The sequence below is a fragment of the Lates calcarifer genome, linkage group LG11 (assembly GCF_001640805.2).
Source record: "Lates calcarifer isolate ASB-BC8 linkage group LG11, TLL_Latcal_v3, whole genome shotgun sequence".
NCBI classification, from domain to species: Eukaryota; Metazoa; Chordata; class Actinopteri; family Centropomidae; genus Lates; species Lates calcarifer.
This window is the reverse complement of record NC_066843.1, coordinates 15442053-15463153: the sequence shown is the minus strand read 5'-3', so window position 1 is coordinate 15463153 and position 21101 is coordinate 15442053. Positions and strand designations below refer to the sequence as shown.

General features: G+C 38.5%; 2 protein-coding genes across 2 annotated transcripts; both read left to right on the top strand.

The window, feature by feature from the left end:
• Positions 1-750: 750 nt before the first annotated feature.
• On the top strand, positions 751-8244 carry slc2a6 (solute carrier family 2 member 6). The gene is made up of 9 exons (XM_018672893.2): positions 751-917; positions 1133-1223; positions 2111-2382; positions 2828-2924; positions 3047-3146; positions 3319-3512; positions 3696-3871; positions 3963-4261; positions 5503-8244. Exons 2-9 carry the CDS (start codon positions 1158-1160, stop codon positions 5829-5831), a joined length of 1533 nt encoding a protein of 510 aa, XP_018528409.1. The 5' UTR covers positions 751-917; positions 1133-1157; the 3' UTR covers positions 5832-8244.
• Positions 8245-11834: 3590 nt separating this feature from the next.
• On the top strand, positions 11835-18687 carry si:ch211-157c3.4 (Lipopolysaccharide-induced tumor necrosis factor-alpha factor homolog-like). The gene is made up of 5 exons (XM_018672889.2): positions 11835-11956; positions 15786-15838; positions 15977-16075; positions 16186-16387; positions 17295-18687. Exons 2-5 carry the CDS (start codon positions 15793-15795, stop codon positions 17410-17412), a joined length of 465 nt encoding a protein of 154 aa, XP_018528405.1. The 5' UTR covers positions 11835-11956; positions 15786-15792; the 3' UTR covers positions 17413-18687.
• Positions 18688-21101: the final 2414 nt, after the last annotated feature.

Sequence of the window (21101 nt, the reverse complement as noted above, 5' to 3'; positions counted from 1 at the left end):
TTCACCAACTGGTGTCCATCAAGTGTTAGAAATGCAGAATAATAAAAGCAGATTTCTCAACCCTTTTTAGGGCTGTTAGTGCAAATTTGAGAAAATGACCCTTTTCATGATTTCTATGTTATGTTGAAATGCTCTCTTCCTTTCGATCTTTTATTGATGATGTTTTAATTCATTAAAAGCTTTCATTGCCTTCCTGTCAAACAAATGACTGTTTGATATCCAAAGTGGGAAAATGGGAAGTTCTGATAGGAAATTTTAATGTGACAGATCACAATTTTAACAGACCAAAATAGCTGACAACATGCTCTTATTAAATGATACATATTTCCCCCGATTTAATAAATGTACATGCTTTTATTTGTGTGTTCCTGTAATGTAGCAGTAAATCTCATGATGTGTGGGCTGAGGGAGAAGCAGTCTGTACTTTTCTCTTCCCCATCCCGACTCAACTGGCAGGGGATCTGGCTCTCCTCTGCTTCTTCTTCTGCTTTCTCTTTGAATGGCCCAATACAGGAGTCATGCTGTTGTTCCCTCTCTTCCGCAATCTGCTCATGACCAGGTTGCAACACTGTGGCTTCATCTACACTGGACTTGGAAAATTCACTGTTGAGGGCAAAAAGGAGAGGGTAATCTGTATTTGTAAGCTGTTTTAATGAAAGTTTGAGCAATCTCTTTTGGAAAAGCTGATGTTGATACTTTTCAATCATCGCTACTAATATTTCAAGTACAATTTTAATTTCTCTAATTCACAGCATGAATTCCAGTTCAGTTTCACTTGTAAAAGTCCAGTGTAAACACAGTCTCCAGTTTCATTTTCAGTATGACCACTTCATTCGCCGCTAACCTCTCTCAGTTTCCTTTATGTGGCCTTGGAAAACTGTGAACTGCAGGAAGATCAAGTTCAGCACTTGAGCAGGGTAGGTGACGGCTTTAAAACTACATCGTCTTTGCTTTCATTTTTCTTCCTAGCCTGTAAAGAAGAAGCCCCTTTGCTGGAAGCATCATTGTGGTCACAGGAAAAGGATGAACGTTGATTTCTTTTCATCTGGAAGTGTTTTTTAGGGCAACATTTTTTGACTCTAATAATATTGTATCTTTCTTGAAGAGGACAAACAGTACATACATTTTTCAGATTAGATAAATCAGCCGTAATCGTGATGTCTGCAGAGAGAAGTGAAAATACTCCGCTGCTGAGCAGAAGACTAACATCATCTGAATCCCAGGTTGGAAATATTTCACTAATTATTATCTATCTAAAAATCTTAGCAATAGCTTGGTGATTCAGTCTTTGATGGTTTGATTTAAGACAGCATGAACAAAAGTATAAATAAATAAATATCTTTTTTCTTACAGTGTAGTTGTTTTAGGCTGGTCTCTAGTTTTAGGCTAGTTTTTGTTTTGCTCTCAGATTCTCATGTAGTTTTTTTCTATAAAAGAACAAAATCATACATTGTATTTACCCAGTGCAACCAAGAAACACAAGCAAATCCAAAAATGAAAAGAAAACAAAAGAAAATGCAAACTTTGCTTAACTGTAAACTGTAATCAAAAACTTACTTCATGATCAGCTAAAAGTTTATCAGTCCAGGTTGAACCACATTTAACCAGGGGCCTCTCAGTCCCTCACACCTTAAATAGGTAAATGATAAATGTTGTATTAATTAACATCATCAGTACAACCAGGCCTTCAGCATTACTCACCATTTTTGCAAAGAAAGCTCTACAATCAGCAGAACAAATGCTAATTAACATGATATCAAATCTAAGAAAAATCCAGACTACAGGCAATCTAACATCACTCTGGTTTAGTTGAGCATGGTTTATAGCTTTTTCTTTACCTCAATAAAATGCTTACTGTGAAGCTTTTCATTTACCAGAGATCACGTGTCACTCATGCAGGCATTACTGTGTGTGAACTCAAAACACCTCTTCTGTTTACTGGATAACCTCAGTGGACAACACCCAGCAGCCAAGTGCACATATTTATGAATCTATTGCTCTTGATTGATAGTAACTCTGCTACAGACATTTTTAAAGATTTTTTTTCTCCCTCATTCAATATTATTGCAGGTTGTCTTCTAGATTCTAACTCCATATCCCTTTATCCCAGATCAACAACTCCAAACTGTTCCTGGCTGTTTTCTCAGCCGTCTTAGGGAACTTCAACTTCGGTTACTCCCTGGTCTACTCGTCCCCTGTCCTGCCAAAGCTCACAAGCCCAGATGCCAGCCCTGAGCTCAAGATGAACACGGAGCAGGCCGCCTGGTTCGGCTCAATCTATACGCTGGGTGCAGCGGCCGGCGGGCTGGGGGCCATGCTGCTCAACGACATGATTGGACGGAAGCTGAGCATCATGATGTCAGCAGTGCCGTCGACTATTGGGTGGGTCTAAGAAACAGCATACGGCCATCAGACTGTGCTCTGACAGCTGCTGGATGTAACTAAGTACATTTAACTAAGTACTGTAACTAAGTACAGTTATGAGTGTTTTGAATTACTGAATAGACCTTCAAGGAATAACATGTCACTAGAGTCAACAAAGTAAAAAAACAGGTACAACAAAATCAAAATTTCCTTTATTTCATGCTTTATGTTTATTTACATCATGATGTAAGAAAACCCAGAGGAGAAACTGTATGCCCACAACAGAGAGATATTCATTAGTGGTATCTATTCAGCTGCACCCTGTTGTGCACAAACTTGCAGAACATTATAATGTGTTCAAAACTGCATGTGCAGCAGTAAAACATGTCAGTGAATTTATGATGTGTGTATATGAGTCTGCATGTACTATTTTTTTTAACTCTCATCTGTGTATGTGTCTTAGATATATGCTGATGGGAGGGGCTATGAACTTGTGGATGCTGCAAGTGGGCCGTTTCCTTACAGGCGTCGCCGGTGGAATGACTGCAGCATCTATTCCTGTAGGTCACCATGGTTACAGAAGCAAAGTTCCACATATATATGTGATTTACCCTCATGGCTTCCTGCCTGAATTCATACTACATGTGGTCGTGTGTGTGTCTGTTGTGTGTTTATGTGACAGGTTTACATCTCAGAGATCTCCCACAAAGCAGTGCGAGGCGCTCTGGGCTCCTGCCCTCAGATTACTGCTGTGTTTGGGACCCTGTCGCTCTACGCCCTCAGTAAGAGAATAATTACAAACGCTGCTGCATGAAAGTTATATTCACTTTTTACACATGTAGCTGCTCAGTGTCTTGCTCAGACACAGGTTTAATGGCAGTAAGTTGACACATGCTGTGATATTGTTAGTACCAGTAGTTACGTAATAATCTCAACATTACGTGTGATGCACAGGTTTGGTGGTACCGTGGCGGTGGCTGGCAATAGCCGGGGAGGTGCCAGCTTTGCTGATGGTTGTGTTGCTATCATTCATGCCCTCCTCTCCAAGGCGGCTCCTCTCCATTGGCCAAGAGCAGAAGGCTGAGAAAGCCCTCCGCTGGCTTAGGGGAAGTCAATATGACACACAAATCGAGCTCAGTGCTATACAAGTAAGAGAAGCTTGAATGTGTTTTTAATAGCTTAAAGGGGACAGTTAAGTGGGTCTTTTGGGTTAAAGAGATCGGTTAAATAGATGCACCAATGTAAGTTTCAAGGATGAGACAGATGAGGTTTTAAGAAGTTGATACCATCCTATATCTGTATGTTTATGTTTTATGTTTCCACCAATACAGCACAGCATCAACACACAGAGTAGAGTTACATGGTCTGAGCTTGCCACACCCAACTACTACCGGCCAATCTTTATCTCTGTGGTGATGCGTTTCCTGCAGCAGATGACAGGGGTCACTCCCATTCTGGTCTACCTGGAGCCTATCTTTGCCCAGAGCAAAGTCTCCTTGGAGCCCAAGTAGGAGATACTATCCTATTTATCCACTTATCCATCTATCTACCTATATAATCTATCAAATACTAACCTACGCTCATTTTGTATTTGTCAGGTACGATGCTGCCATTGTTGGTGCAGTTCGCCTCTTTTCTGTTGCCGTGGCAGCCAGTTTGATGGACAAGGCAGGACGCAAAGCCCTGCTGTACACGTCAAGCATGCTGATGTTTGTGTCAACTCTGACTCTGACCATGATCTCCCACACCACACCTTGCCCTCCAGGACCCACTCCACCGAACAACACAATGAGTTTGGACTACAGCCCCCATAATGGTACCGGAAACATTTTAGAAGCCAGTCAGCAAGGTTCTGCAAGCATCATTCCTCTCATCAGCACCATGGTATTTATATTTGGTGAGTGCTCAAACCAACTTTCAATTTTTGCTAAAAATCCATACTTTCCCAAATCATACCATTGTTTTTAGCCATGCTACCAATGTCACTCTAGGGATGGTAATGTCAGTCAGTCTATAAACCTCTTTGGTCCAGACTGAAATATCTCAACAACTACATGGATGGATTGTACAGACACTGATGTTCCCCAGAGGATTCATTTGTATTAATAGTGATCCCCTGTCTTTTCATGGTTTGACATTTTTGGTTTCACGTGAAATATCTTGACAACTATTGGATGTATTGCTGTGAAATTTGGTACAGACTTTTAAAACCTCGAGAGGATGGTTTGTAATAACTTTGGTGATCCTCTGGCTTTTCACTGGGAGCCGTTAGTCCAATACTTTATGACCAAACACATGCAAAACTAATGGCATTTCCATCAGAGCAATACTTCATATTTACAACCAATCATCAACGGTTAGCATGCTAATCCACTAATGTGACCTTGTACACAACATTACACCTGCTGAACATCAGCATGTTAGGATTGTCATTGTGATCGTGTTAATATATAGCTCAGCCTCACAGAGCTGCTAGCATGGCTGTAGACTTGATTTTGGCTCATTTCAATTCACAGATACAGACAAACTAGAACTTGAAAATAAACTTATGCACAGTTACACAGTTATACAGTTAGCTTGTTTGTTGGGTGGAGATTTAATAACATGCCAAGCATGTGTCCCTGTATTTAACAAAGCATGTGCTGTTTGCTTTGATTTACCTTTTGTTTTGTTCCAACAAGTTCAGACCTGTTATATCCTCAGGTTATTTTGTTATACTTAGCACTTGAAGCATGATTAACCGTTGTCTATTATACATATCAACATCCTCGTCCTCATACACATAACACCTTGTGTTTTCAGTTGTTAAATTGCTTTCAATTATGCTCTCACACCTTACTTAATTATGAAAACTGTTCAAACGTCACAGTGTAGTTATATGGTGCTTCTTAGATTCAAGTGTTAACTGTCAAAAATCAGAACCTAGGGAGTAGACATATCATTTTACTTTTTTCATATGACATTTAGTTTATTTTAGTTATTTTAAGTTTATAAAGCAAACCAGAGTCTAATAAACCTCCCAAAACAAATAATGGTGTGATGAATTGTAATTGGTGTTCCCCCAACTAAAGACTCTGCTATGACATCATTATCTTTCATAAGAGCTGCTTTGTCCTCAAATTGTTGGTTATCTCTTAGGATACGCCATGGGATGGGGCCCAATCACATGGCTGCTGATGTCAGAGGTGTTGCCGCTGGTTGCCAGGGGCGTGGCTTCAGGTCTGTGTGTTACTGTCAGCTGGTTGACTGCCTTCATGCTCACACACGCCTTCACACACCTGGTAGACAAGTACGGCCTGTATGTGCCCTACCTGTTGTTCACGGTGGTGTGTGTCGTCTGCCTGCTGTTCAATGCTGTGTGCATCCCAGAGACTCGCGGCCGCTCGCTGGAAGAAATAGAGAACTATTTCAGGACAGGCCGCACGTTCACCATCAGACGGAGTCATTCCAATATACAGTCCAGCTGATGCGCATAGATCCCCTTGATCAAAGTGGGTAAAGTGGGTACAAACAAAAACAGCTTTAAACACAGCAATTCACTTCAATATGTCTGCTTATGAAAAATAATGGAGTCGTAGCTCCTCTTTGCAACATGCCATTACTTTTACAGTAAAACGTGTGTTCTTGCCTTACTACATACTCGATGTGAAATTCATTCAGCTTGTCACTTTCATATTCACATTTAGAGATGTTACAGGCAAAGTCATGAAATACCTCTCAAACAATTCATTTGAAATTCAATACGGTTGTTGCTCAGTCTGCTAAACTAGCCATCATATTGTTTAGACAGTGTGTTTTCTAAGAGATTGACAAGGCTCGAAGGTTTTGATTTTGTCATGTCTACATGTTTTATACTGTATGTTTTTCTTCTTCTTCTTCTTCTTCTTTTTTATATCACAGACTGAATTTGAATGCTAATTTTGCACCTTTTAACAGCAACAGTCACAGAGAGTCTCTGTGTAAAGTGGGATCCACTATGAAGGGTAGAAAAACAGGAAAGTATCAAGAGACAAAATATCTTACATTCGTTGACATGTGCAGACTTTAACAAATCAGTCACAATCACATCTACAATCATCAGTACATAATGCAAATGAACTTGTACATAGATACAATATCCTTAAATGTTAAACCATTTGAACAAGTTGCCAACTGAAAAAGTTGAAAAAAAATCAAGCTTTATCTTTCCTGTATCTGGAACAAGAAGTGACACTACCAGCACACTGTGGTGGTTCAGCAGGCCAGGTCACATGCCACAGTGTACTCTGTGTCCTATGTTTGAGTCTGACTCAGCCAATGATGCACATCACTGCACAGTGTCTCCTCATCCTCCCAGTTGCCTAGTAACAGCATAGAGCTAATCTTTATGTTAAAAAATTATAGCAGTTCACTGCTGTATGGATGGACACTAAGAATTCATTTGAACACAGATACATGGATATATATAATATATAATAAAATATGAATCTAAAATATAAATTGTAATACTCTCACAGTATTCAGTCAGTTAGTACACAATTATTGCACAATACAACAACGGTGAAGGTATGATCCTGATCTTGTAGGTATGTAGGTATGGCTGAAAAACTGCTGTTCAAAACAATTACATTTTGTGTGGAAAAGCTGCTTGTTTTTCATTTATATATTTATTTTCATTCAACCAGAAACAGTTTGTTTTACATTTAAGGGTCAATGGATCCAATCAATGTATACATGGTCTTTTTACCTGGGTAAAATCTCTATACCAAAACAGGACAAAGCAAGGAAAATGAAAACAATTAATTCTTTCTTTTTCTATATAGTAAACGACAATATATACTAGACAATAGAAAACACCAGATAAATGCTATATCTATGTAGTCTGTATGGTATTTGATTGGCATGGAAAGAAGAATGGAAAGCACACCACAAGTTTCGGTGTGTTTGGGTGTGTGTGTGCGCGTGCGTGCGTGTGTGTGTGTTTGACCTTGATCTTTTAAGCCACACCTTGCTAAAGCAATGAGTTCATTGATGACAGGCAGGAGAAAAGCTTTAATACAGCATTAATGCAATCCTCTGGTCTGAAAAAACATTGTGCTCTTACACAGTACAGACAATGAAATGCGGTCTCAATAATGCTTTGGAACAAGTACAGAAAATCTTTCTTTTTCAATATGAAACAATAGTTAAAGTGATATGATGGGACCTTTTCCTGACCCTATTTTGTTGTTTGGTAGTGTATTTCTCAATGGATTGTGGGTTTTGTCATATATAATGCTTCATTTAGCTAGTACGTAAACAGTAATATCAGATAATTACATAATGTAGAGGCACAAAGCCTTATGGGAACTGTGTTGAATGCTGCAAAAATAATTGGTCTCTTATCTTGATGTGAAATTATGTGTGTATATAAATATATATATGTGTGTCTGTGTATGTATTTTAACCCAATTGCTACCCAGTACAGAAGTAGATACCATTTACCTTAAAAACCACAGTATTAAGCTTCAGCTTTTTATAAACACCAATAAAATAAATCATATACAAGACAATACATTGTTGGGCTAATGCAGAGACAGGCATGCTGTTGAACTTGTGTTTAACGTCAAGAAATCATTAATCAGCTGCTTAGATGGGTTCATTCCTGTAATGATTACTTACAGTAATACCTTAAGTGGTAGTCATAAAACACACACACATACACCTGAAAGATACATGTTGCTGATACATGCATCTCTTAAGATGATTGGTCTTTGTGTGTGTGTAATGCTTGGTGAAGTTTGAGTGCTTGTGTCACACTAACATAAAACATTGATTGATTATGTACCAGAATTTTCTTGGAAAGTATTGGACGTTTTGTTACCTGTTGTAGGAAAATTCATAAACACAAATGAGACAGCACTGTTTGCTTTTTTAAAAATCTTTTAATAGGACAAGTTTAATAGAACAAGTGTGATTTGTTGCATCAGTCTTTTGAAACACCAGAAACATCAACTCTCTTCTCCACTTTAAAAATGAAAGAATTCAAATGAGGAATTAATGAAAAAAATGCGTATGATTACTAATAAATATGTTGATATATATTGTTCATATATAAACAGATGGTCAGACAAAGGAGAAGAAAGACTGTAGGGGTAGAAAGAGGCATCAGTGGATGAACACACAGACAGCATCTCATAGATTTCATCTTCCATTCACTCAGTATTTATATACCTGCTGAGTCACAGGCTATTTTTATATTCTTGATTACACCCACCTCATTCCTTCCCGTGACCAGTTCCTCCCTCCCACTTCAGCCCTCCCCCCTTTCTCACCACTGAATGCTGAATGCTCCCTTCACTGGGTGTTTTTTGTTTGTTTGTTTGCTTGTTTGTTTTAACCAAAGCTGGCACTGTTGAGAAAGATGCATTAAATTATTTCATTTTGATATTTATATCTGTTATACTCATGAAAGTGCCTTCATACCAATTCAGATTCGATACATACATACATTGATGCTAACATTTTTACCTTCTCTGGGATTCATCTTTAATTGATTCGCTTTTTGCAATTATTTGACACTGTATTCATCAGTAATCATTTGTAGTCAACTGAGATCCCCACTTCACAACCTGTCAAAACAAAAAAGAAAATAGAAAATAATATGAAGTGCGATCAGAAAGTACTTGTTCCTGTGAATGAATGGCGCACAGTACAATAGTATATGAGTCAGTATTCTGTCTTATGTCATAAGATCAACATTGGGACTTGTGTTGCAGGGTGAGGTGTACATTTGCGATTTCACCATGGTCTGCAAGGATCTCTGTGAACAGATCCAGGATGACCCCACCTTCATGTCAGGGGTGTCACCAGTGACAAGAACTGGATGTATTGTTACAACAGAGAGACCAAACAGCAGTCTTTGCAGTAGAAGAGTCTCAAAGAGCACAAAAGGTCAGGTGTGTCAGATCAGAAGCACAACCAAGGGCATGCCATTCGTTTTCTTCGACATTTGGGTTTTTTTCACCCATCAATTTGTCCCCCAGGGTCAGATTGTCAACTCAGAGTTCTACTGCCTGTTCTGAGGCATCTAAGGGAGGACATTCAGTACAAACAACCTAAACTGTGGTGCAATGGCAGTTGGGTCCTCCATCATGATAGTGTGCCCACTCACAGCACATGGCTTCACCAACACGATCATCGCTCCCCACCTAGGACCAAGTCAAAACTCAGTGAACAAATGTTCTAATGTTTTGCAGACGATAGTCAACTATACGTCTTAAGAGCAGCTTTAAGGCACTGGGCATTGGCTTATGCTAAAAACAAATTCTAAAAAGTGACAAATACCTTTTTTGTGTGTTTTTGTGTGATTCTTCTATTTTTCCATAATGAACTTAAACTGGTCTCCAAAGTGTCTGTGCATGGACAAAACTCAATATTACTACTATTAGAAATTTTGTGTCATTAAAAAAAAGGATCAGCCCCTACCCTGTAATCACTTAAAATGCCCCAGTTTATCCAACACATAACACACACACACCTCAGCCTTTTTACAGAATGTAAAACTGTAGGGATTGGTCTTTTCTCTGGAATGTTGTTCATCAGGACCATCGAAACACACACACACACACACACACACACACACATACACACACACACACAGGCACATGCACACACACAAGCACACACATACACAACCTCACCCTGCTGACATCATGTGAAAAGGCAACACCCCACCATCTCAAACATACCTTTCCTACTGTAGATCCACCAAATGAGGTGATGTGGGGTGAAGGAACATTTGACATTTGCTCATCAAAACTGATGAGATGTTCTGAGATGGCACGGTCATCGCTTACATTCACTACCAAGATACTCTGAAAGAGAGTCAAAATGTGTTGTTTCCTTTTTTGTTGATTTGTAACATTTGGAAACTTTGGTATCTTTATCCCAGAGGGAAAAATTTAACTATGGTTTTGTACATTTACATTTGCAATGATAGTCTGTAATGATAAAAAGGATGATAAGAATGGCCTTTTAGAAATGAGCTTCAGGTTGGAAGGTTGTTGGGAGGAAATTAGAGTTATCTTCCAGTTTGAATGAATATGTAAGGTGTTTGTAAGCAAGGCAGTCAGCCCCCTCTCTGTGATCCAGTTACCAACAGTAGAAAAATGTGGTTGAACTAGCTTGCTCCCAACTGAGTGAGAGAAAATGCAAACCTTCCCAAACATCTGAACAGCAGAAATTCAATGACACTGACATGACAAAGGGAACTTAGACAGGTTTGTGTATTGCAGCTAAAACAAAATGGTCATGCAGGCAAAATACAACCAAGAGGCATAAAAGCACCAAATGTGGCATCAATCACTGCAGTCTGCAGTTTGGATAGCCAGACGTCTCAACACTGCATCATTCACAACCTCCCAGTAAAATATTGTCAACCACTGGCAAACAATGCCATGTCTTGGTTGGGTTTTCTTGGCTGTATTAATTTTCAGCACCAGCCTTAAAGGCATAGTTTCACATTTTGGGAATTACACTTACAGTTGTTTTCTGGTGGACAGTTGAGCTTGATCCAAAGGATTGATACCACTCTGATATATGTACAATAAATATGAAACTGAAGCAAGCACAAAGCTTTACAGAAACTGTGGTAGTTGTGACCAATAGCTTGCTGAAGTCACCACTGATGGTGGTCTAATCAACAAACAAACCCATAAATAAAAAAACACATATCAACCTTGGGAAAAACATCCAAATCATCATTTCCACACCTTGTTTTTTTTTTTTTTTGTTTGTTTGTTTGTTTGTTTGTTTGCTTGTTTTGCTGTTGTACCATACTGTTGGTCATAGCCTTGTATTTAACAAACAGATACATGAATGATATCAATCTTATCTATCTTGGCAAGAAAAGGAGTAATTAAAAGAGTCCCATAATGTCAACCTTTTGCTTTAAATTAGTGGTTTTCCAACTCAGGGGTCTTTAATCATACTCTAATGAGACAAAAGAGAAATCTACTAAATTTCCATGATCAGATAATATTCAATGACAGTGACAGACAACACTGTCTTTACATACAGAATTTAGCAGTGACATATTTCTTTACAAAATCATGCACAACTCAAAAGTCTTCTTTCAATGAGGCATCTTAGATTCCTACTTATTTGTGTGTTTGGTCCTATCTGTTTCTACTCTAGTTAATGGAAAAGACAACTTCTATTTCTTTTTAGATTTTATTTATATGTCTTGTTTTTGTCTTGTTTATTCATGTTATTAACTGTTTCAAAGGCAGCAATGTATCCCGGCATAACAGGGCAGAAGGAGGGAAACAGGTTATTCTCACTAAAAGAGTGACACACACACACACTCCCTCAATAATCTCCAAGAAACAAAGAATGAGTTAAAAAAGAAGGCCACTGCAGTCTTTGAAAGTTCCACCTAAACCACAGAGTGACTCATTCTGCTGTATATTCATGTCTTTGTCAGTGAGGGCAGGGCTGTGGGCGTGCCCAGGGAGGGGCTCTTAGAGGTACAGGTGAGACAGGTGGATATCTCAGCTACAACCTGTCTGGTCTCTACATCAGAAACAGCGAACACACAATCTCTGTATATTGACTGCAACACCTCACCAAGGTAAGACCATCAGGAATTAATATGTGATGTATGGAGAGAAGGTTTGATTTTAGATTGTTTCTGGTGTTTATAAGAAATTCTTTAAAACTGAATATATAACAGATTTGTCATTTTTGCCCATAAGATACTACTTTGAGCAAAAAAGAAAAAAAAGGTTTGATCACAGAAAAAGAAAAAATAGGTTTTGGCCAATTTAAATGTTCATCCTGGAAGGAATTATTATTATTATTATTATTATTATTATTATTATTATTATTATTATTATGTACATCAAACCAATTACTCAACAACAGTAGTAACAGTCAACAGTAAATTTCTAAAAAAGTGGTGTATGTATGCAGTAATGTCTTGATGTGACAAAGAGATTCTTGAAGAAAAAGTTATAACAGGGAAAGTTGTGCTTAGTTCTGCACTGTAATTGAAAAGCAAGTATGTCATTCATTGTATGTCACTTATTTCAATGAAGTTTTGATCAGAGGACAAAATTATTTCTTTTTCTTTGCCTCTTTCATGTTAATGTATATAAAATAAGAAGCTATACCACAACCACATGAACAAGAAAAAAAAACATAAATTGTACATTGATTAATAACTTGAAAGTCATTGAATGTCATTTATGGTTTTTTTGTTTGTACAGTATGGCACTGCAGTGGTTAAAGCTGAGGTGGTGTAAGATAAATGTAGTGTACAGGACTGTGGGGTGAGCCTTAGTTTTGGTGATGCTTCATGAGTGGTACTTGAGGTTAGAGTGAAAAATCATTGTGACCGAAGTGATTAACTTCTTATTTTAATTTACACTTTTGAATTAGCCCTATCTTTGTCAGGTGATTATTAAAATGCATGGCAGACAGCAAACATTCTTCCGTCCCTCTCACAAACTCAGAGAGTCAGAGTTAGGTTTGACCAGCACAGATGTTGCATACAGAAAAGCCACACCTATAACTCAAATGTGTCTCAGGGTGTTAACTTGTCTAAATGAAAAATAAGCCTGTTTTCACTAAACTCAGCAGATCAGTTTGTGGCTTACCTGCAGTTTAATCACAGCATTTCACTTGGAAATCACTAAAAAGTCTGTCTGGTTAGTGTCCAGTTTTACTCCATCAGTCTCACCCATTTCTTCCTCCATTAACCCCCTTGCAGGCACCTGCCTCAGTGAGAGCAGACGCTGGCCTGAGCTGAGGTCACATGCCTCAGTCCTCCATTACAGTGGATGCTTTGTTTGATTTGTATCCTCTAACTTTCCCCCATTGTCCTTTAAAAGTATCTCTGCAATGTGGCAGATGGATTTTTCGGAAGCCGCACCCAGTCGCGGTCTCCATCAGCAGCATTACATTCTGTCTGATGACAGAAACATCAGCAGAATAACTATTTGGGTACTGGACCTACTTATCTATCTGTCTGTCTATCTACATATTTTTTCCAATTCAGTTCTTGCCTGTCTACCTATTTGTTCCATTTAGTCTGTTTTCACAGTGATAGAAACAATGTGGATTTTCATCACTTTTTGAACTTCCCTTTTTTTCTTTTTTTTACATTCATACTCTCTTGAGCTCTTGAATACACCATGACTGCTATAGCCACATTGCAGTGCTTCTCCAAGCCTTATTTTCTCGACCGGATTCTGAAGCTGTGTAAAACAACATAATTAGTTTCCTTGAAAAACCTGAACCCAACACACCCAAACTTTCCAGTTAAAGTCACATCTGCAGCTTATAGTGCATTGGAACAGAGCCAGTGAGTGAGAGAGAGCAACCAGTTAAGAGAAATCAACAGTTCTACCCTGTCTGTCAGCTTTTACTGTGGAAACAGACCTAATGCTAAGAATCAGTCAGCCACCACTTTTTAAAAAACAGTCATTCACACAACATGACGTCAGGTTTTTCCCCTTAGACAAACCAACTTGAAAGATTTCAGATTTGTGCGAGACAGCAGTGTGACAGTTCATCATCAGCAGGTTTTGCCGACACACCTTCAGTCTGTGACACAGAGAGAAACATGCAGCTTGGTCGCATTCCTGTGACAACATATGGGTGTATACAGGCTCTGTGTGTATCTGTGTGTGACACAGTGACAAAGCAGTCTGTCATCTTCTGCAAATCCAAATTGCGATGGCAAGTGACAAACTATGGCTACACCTCAGTGCATGTAATAAATGGCTGGAGGAGAGTCCATTGGGCTACTGTAGTACGTGTGTTAAGGGGAAGGTGTTTGTCAGTGTGCTGTTATAGGTGAGACAGAGAAACTGAGATGCATGTGCAAAGAGAAGGTTACATGATAGTCAAGTGAATGTGTGTACTGCGTTTTATTGTGTGTGTGTGTGTGTGTGTGTGTGTGGATATACTTGTGGGGACATAAAGCTGTTTACACACATTGTGGGGACAAAAAGTTACGTCCCCATAACGTAAATCATTAAATCTTACAATGAGGAGGTCTCCAAGAGTGATGTATGAAATGATGAAAACATGACTGTTTATGTCACACACACACAGAATGAATGAATGTTTGGTCATGCTAATGTGTGTTTTGTGTTTGTAATTAAAGAGAGAAAAAAGAGCAGACAAATAGAGAGGAGAGAACAGTGGAGAGGTAGAGTCTTGTGCATCTCTTAGCTGTAGTTTTTCTAGTATGGGATCATCCATTTAACTGGTCAAATGATTCTTGTTTTCCAGTGAGCCTAAAAACCAGGCAGAAAACAGCAAAGAGTACAGCATGTAGTGCATTGTACTGTATGTACCTAGGTTCCACAAATATCAGATAACTCTATGAATCCATCAAAAATGGATGAAACATTTGATCTTTATCTGTAGATCTTCTAGACAAGCAGGACTGTCACAGGTGTTCAACCCTTCATTTGACATGTCAACAGTACAATGCCATACATCAACGACAAACTTGATTCGTGTTTATCTTGATTACTGCCCGTCTGCTGGTGGTTTTTGCTGCTTTTTATAAAGATCTATCTCGTCTTTGTGGTTCACATTCTTCTTTAGCTTAGTCAGTGGATCCTGAAGATGTATTTTTTGTATGGCAGCAGGTGTAGTTTGGTCATAGAAATGTAGTATTGGTATTGACAGTATTGACACCATCTACATCTACGTGCCGGTAGGAAGAAACCACAGAGATCAACATCACTGACCTTTGACATGCAAGGAATTTAGCCTACATACAGTTCATTTATGTAATTCTGTATGTAAGTATTATCAATGGATTTCTTTAACGTTTTTGGAAAATATGCTTGAATCGAGATCAAGTATTTCTGTTAATTTTTTTTCCAGCAATATTCAGTGTATATAACTCTCTACATGGTAGTTTTCATCTGTAGTGGTGGAGTCGGCCATTCCCATCCCATCCTCCATTCAGCAAGCATGAGTCTTGCAAGCATTTCAGCATGAACAAAAAGGCTAAATAAACATTTTGGTGAGCTACCACACCTGAAACATGCCAGCAATCACTCCAGGGTCACACCCAGGCGTTTCCCTGCCAGTCTGGGTTTGGATGACGAGAAACATCCACACAATGCAATGTATATTCCCTGGCCTGACAACTAATTTATTATTCAGGGCTAAATACTGTATGTGTCAGTAAGGGATGATGGACATTTTCATCAGAGCCTGACAGATGTTTTTAGGTCCATATGCCAAACTTTAGCTCCATCTAGTGGCAAGAAAAGCAATATCACATTTGTCTCAGGAGACAGAAAGGGGATGGGAAAATACTAATCAAGTAGAAAGAAAAGCACGGCCCATTGGGTATTAATGTATTTTGTCTTTACTGCTGATGAGGAACACCCATCATAACAATCTTTTTCTGTCCCTGCTCTCTCTTCTAGTGGCACAATGAGTGCAGATGGAAAAAAAGAACCCCCTCCCTACCTGATACCAGGTGAGCCTAAACACACACATGCACACACACGCATTATCTTCATCATTATCATCATCTGATTGGTTTATCAACTCCATCCTGTTTCTGTCTCTCCTCCCTTCCTCTTTTTTCTCTCTCATTTCTCTTCCTCTGGTCCAGTTGAAGGTCAGGGTGGTAGTGATGTGAAGGTCTACCACGTGCACACCCCTTTCACTCACGCATCGGATACCTCGGCCTCCGCCTCGACAGTCATACCAGGTAAAGTCTGACCTGATGTTTGTCTAAATCCTTATCTATTGTTTATTCTAGCACACTGTTCACATAATTAACTGACTGCCCTGTCTCATCTTCCTCTCTGCCTCCATCAGTGTACACAAGTGGAGGAGGTAGCTTGGGTTCAGGCCTTGAATCTGGAGATGGCAAAAGAAAGTTTGTGAGCTACGACACACAGCTTGGGCGGAATCCCGGCATGACAACCTGCACTTCCTGCCAGCAGCAGGTCATGACCAATGTCACCTACAAAGCAGGGACGTACGCCTGGCTGATGTGTTTACTCTTCATCTGCTGTGGGTGAGTGTGTGGTTCAGGGCGCTTGTCTAGTTTGGCCTGTTGGCATGGGCCACATTAACCAGTTTGGGGGGCGGCCCTAAGGGAAAAAATAGCTCTTGACCCGCTAACATACATCCAAGTTCTCTGTGCAGACAGCAGACTATGGGTGCATATGCAGACCAGAGACCAGCCAGTACACAGTTCATTAGCAAATAATGCAGGACCTGCCATAGTTGATTTTATACTTTAGTACTTTTGGCTGCTTTGAAAATCTATTCAAATTACTTTTGATGGTTGGTCAGAGAGATTTTTTGGCCGTATAAATGCAATTGTTTTTAATTTAATGAAACCCACAGGCACTGTTTAAATTATTAAGTTGGGGTGTTGGGAAAGGGGGGACGATATTTTCATTACTATGTTTGTTAAATGGAGGGCAGTCTAAAATTTTTGGGACAGCAGAAAATATAAATCTTATGAAAGATTTATATTTGATTTCATTTATCATTTGTGAGATTTATTTCAAAACAAATAAGATCATTAATGTTGATTTGGCTCTGCATCTGGGCTTTATTTTCCCCAACAAACTAGAAACAGACAGATGTGGATCTGTCCGTGAATCTTTAGTGATTTAATGTCATCCTTACTGAGAGAGAGTCTTTTGGTTTGATTGTACAAGCATCACACATTAACATAATCTGACCTAATTCATACTTAGTGTAATTATTTGTTTAGTAAAAAACAGCAAGAAGTTTCATGTTTTTTAGAAATAGAACATAAGATTCAGCCTCCCTGCCCACACAAATACGTTTTGTACAGTCCCTAAAAATGTGAACACAAATGATCAAAACTAAACAAAAAAACAAACAGAGCTGATTACAGGCATACGGTTGCATGACATTAACTCTATCTGTATGTGTGTGTGTTGCAGGTTAGTCCTGTGCTGCTGCCTGATTCCATTTTTCATGAAAAACTTCAAGGATGCATACCACACATGCCCGCGCTGCAACAGAGTCCTGTACGTTGACAAGAAACAATGCTGTAAATGACGATGATGATGGCAGAAATGGACCCATAGAAATGAGAAATAACGTCCTGTTACCTTTGTCTGTGTTTGGGTTACCTGGTGAAAAACAAGCAGTTATGTCATTTTACAAAGCTGACAGAGAAAGGCCACAGTTCAAATGTATCTTATTTCTATGGACGAGCCATTACGTTAGCCGAGGCAAAATCAAACACAAATGGCTTCCACGTTACATCAAGTTATTAGACTGGAAGTGATTGTGTTGTCAGAGCTTAAATATCATGTGCTCACTTTTTAGGCTCTTGCAATTTACATCAAAAACACCCTAAACACTTTTTGGGAGTTGTTATATTTTTGTCTCATTTCCAGCAGAAAAACTCTCTATTATCCTACTCACAAACTTTTGCATATGAAATGTTTAAAATGAAGGCTTGTACATAGACTTTATCCAATATTTTATGTTTCAAGGGACATTGTACATTTGAAACTTAAACAGATGAGTTGTCCTTTTGAGGGGATTGTCACAATTTTTTAATAAATAATAGCACTATAAAACAACCCAAGCCACAAGCCAACACATTACATTAGGCCAGAGATGAGAACAAAAATTTGCATATTTTCATGTCTGCACTATAAATTTGAGTTGACATTGTTTTGTTGCACATTTTTTATTAGAAATTACATTTTCTACAAAAAAATTGAGACCATTTTCAACATATCTATATGTTGTCAGCCATAAAATTACTCTTCTAATTATTATACAAAGGGATAAAGGGCAATCTGAGCGAGCTTGAAGTTCAAAGAGAAGCATATATCATGTACAACAGCAGCCAGCTGTAAATGTAATCTTGAATTTTATGTAGATTATTTTAATCTTTACTGTTAGGTTTATCCATGTGTTTTTGTCACAATGCAAAGGACAATGCAAAATTAAAGCAATACTACACTATGACGTGATGTGTTCACTGACAGTCAGCTTTTGACAGCATAAGTGTTGGTGGAGCCACTGATCAGCCACTTTAAATAATAAATGGTTTGAACATTCAAAGTCCTGTTTTGATCATCCCAGAGAAATGTGTTTGTGTCTCATTTCTCTACTGTTACAACTTGTTGAAAAAAAGTATTTCTGCTTCATAATAAAAAGCAGGAAAAATGTTGTAGATAGGGATGTGAATCCTCTTCATCTCCTCTCACACTGTTCCCTGAATGACACTGGAGTATGCTTGGACCTCTGTTATTTACTATTATTAACTATTTTATAACATTATTTCTCTAATAAAAATAGACCATGTAGATGATATATGGTATCTTGCTTTGTGTTTTTCTTTCCCTCCTTTAGACAGTTGTAACAGCACAAGTGACACCACAAGGTCAATTTAGTGGCTGTTCCAGAGCTTTCTGTCACAACACACAATCTTCCTCTTTTTAGAATCAATTTTTAAGCCAACATCAACGAGGAGTCCCTAAAGTTCTCCAAAAAATGAAACTTTGAACTGGCCCATAGTCCACACTGGAAGACAACAGCCAGAATCAGCCCAGATGTGGAAGTATATGGGCCGAGGACTAGACAGGATCAAGTGATAAATAAAAGCTCCAGAACAACTACTAAATAGACTTTGTGTGATAGCAGCCAAGAAGCTGCTAAACAACTATTGAATGAATTGAAATGTTGTACATTCATGTCTCCCTCAGAATAAAGTTAAATAACTTTGTTGCTCCATCATCAGGTTAAAATACTTAGATTTATGACTAAATACCTGCAAAACTAATGACATTCCAATCAGCCTCAGCTAATTAGTAGTAATCAGAAAATGTTTGCATACTATATATATAACATGCAGAGCTAAGACGGTGAATGTGGTAAAGATTATACCTGCTAAACATGTTAGCATTGTCATCAGTCAGCTGATGTTTGCATATAACTCACAGCATCAGATTTCACTGTTAGTTCCAGTTTTTGATGTTTTGTTTCTGGATCTGAACCTCACACAGAAAATGATGTGAAAAATGTCTTCCATCCTGAAACAGAATGTATGGTTCTGAAGTTCATTATAACATTAACAGCACATGGACAAGTTTTACAATGAAGTGAATACTCTCAGTAATCCATGATATCCACAAGTCCTTGGTTGAAGGCAAAATAAATAGTTCCATATTTTGGGAAACACGTTTATTAGCTTTCTTGCCGAGAGAAAAGATCAATACTACTATTGTGTTTCTCTTTTCAATACATGGCTACAGTCAGTAGCTGGTTAACTTAGCATACACAGCTAGCCTGTATCTTTGCTGCTCTGAGCAGCAGTCAGCCAAACAGCAGAGATTAGTGCTCCCAGCCAAGTAAAAGTCTGGCACATAAGTGTATATAAAAGTACAATGACCAAGTGCTGTTTTTGTGTACAGATTAAACAAACTGTAGTCACACTAGCCATTTTCCAGTCTTCATGCTAAGCTAAACCAGCTGCAGACTATAACTTTAAATTTACTTTATGTACACGAGTGGTATGAATTTTATTGTCCAACTCTTCACGAAAAAATGTGATAAGAATATTTATTATTCCTTTAACAGTGTTTTGTCCCAGTCAAACACTGGTATGGACAAGTAGCAGAGTGGTTTTTGTTTTTATAGAAAATTTTATTCAACATACATTTTCCAGCAAAAAGGCAATATACAGGAATAGTTGTCGTACACTGCTGCTACACTGAGGATTTTAAACTGGAAAAGATCAAATTAAGGTGTGATTCTGCAGGTCATCTTTGTACTGCACTTTTTAACAAGACAAAACCAATGCAGTTAGTTTTGAAAAGAAAAATAATCCAAATGTAACAGAAGAAAATCGTCAATGGTACATCAGGAACGCAAAATAAAGAAAAAAAAACCTACACACAAGAAATATGAACACCTGGCTCCTTCTGTACCCAACAACAAAGGCGTGTGTTTCTCTTAAATTTTACACGTTCATATTTTTAAATATACAATTCTTAAATGTTGTCTTTACAGAGCCAGCTATGCGCTATTAGGGGAGCATTCCATCTGTGCTTTAAAAGAAACAAACAAAAAACAAAAGAAAAAGTAAATTCATAGGGTTTAAAGTGTTTCTTACAATGCTGGTTTTGTCTCTACACAATCCTCAAACCTGTGAGCTCTAAGTGTCTGCTGCTCCCTACCAAGCACAGCGCAGTTACTGCTCCCAACCACCTGGAGGCGACAGTTTCAACCAAGAGAGAAGATGGGAGGGAGAAGACTAAGCTTGCATGTGTTTGTGTTCAGAGGAGGAATGACTGAGAAAGACATTAACGCCCCCACCCCCAAAAAAGAGAAAGTCAAGGGGGTAATGTCCATGCATGTATGTGTGTGTGTTCCTTCAAAGTCACTGAACAACTCAAATCCACAACCAAAAGTACATTTGCCAGTCCTGAGAAACCTCTGACATTAAGTGCCAACGTGCAAGATGAAATACAGACAAATTTCCTCCTTATTTTTTCCCCATTTATTTTTAAACAGATGCTGTGGATTTTTATTTTATTATACAAGATCTGCAGTAAGAGACAAAAAAAATTAATTCATGTTTCCTCCAACCAAACTAAGTGAGAAAGAACTTGCGTGTAAACTTGAACTTGGAAATACTTGTTTTTCTTTTAGCACTAAAGATGGAGCAGAAAATATAAAGAACCACATTAGGGCAACTAGTGAGCCTCAGGATGGACACCAGATCG

What these genes read in the sequence shown, in the direction of transcription:
- si:ch211-157c3.4 (XM_018672889.2), top strand. Translation starts at nt 15,793, where the DNA reads ATGAGTGCAGATGGAAAAAAAGAACCCCCTCCCTACCTGATACCAG. An exon ending in CCCTCCCTACCTGATACCAG is followed by an intron (nt 15,839 to 15,976) that starts GTGAGCCTAAAC and finishes CCTCTGGTCCAG; the next exon opens with TTGAAGGTCAGGGTGGTAGT. An exon ending in TTACTCTTCATCTGCTGTGG is followed by an intron (nt 16,388 to 17,294) that starts GTGAGTGTGTGG and finishes TGTGTGTTGCAG; the next exon opens with GTTAGTCCTGTGCTGCTGCC.
- slc2a6 (XM_018672893.2), top strand. Translation starts at nt 1,158, where the DNA reads ATGTCTGCAGAGAGAAGTGAAAATACTCCGCTGCTGAGCAGAAGACTA. An exon ending in TAACATCATCTGAATCCCAG is followed by an intron (nt 1,224 to 2,110) that starts GTTGGAAATATT and finishes CCTTTATCCCAG; the next exon opens with ATCAACAACTCCAAACTGTT. An exon ending in CACCATGGTATTTATATTTG is followed by an intron (nt 4,262 to 5,502) that starts GTGAGTGCTCAA and finishes GTTATCTCTTAG; the next exon opens with GATACGCCATGGGATGGGGC.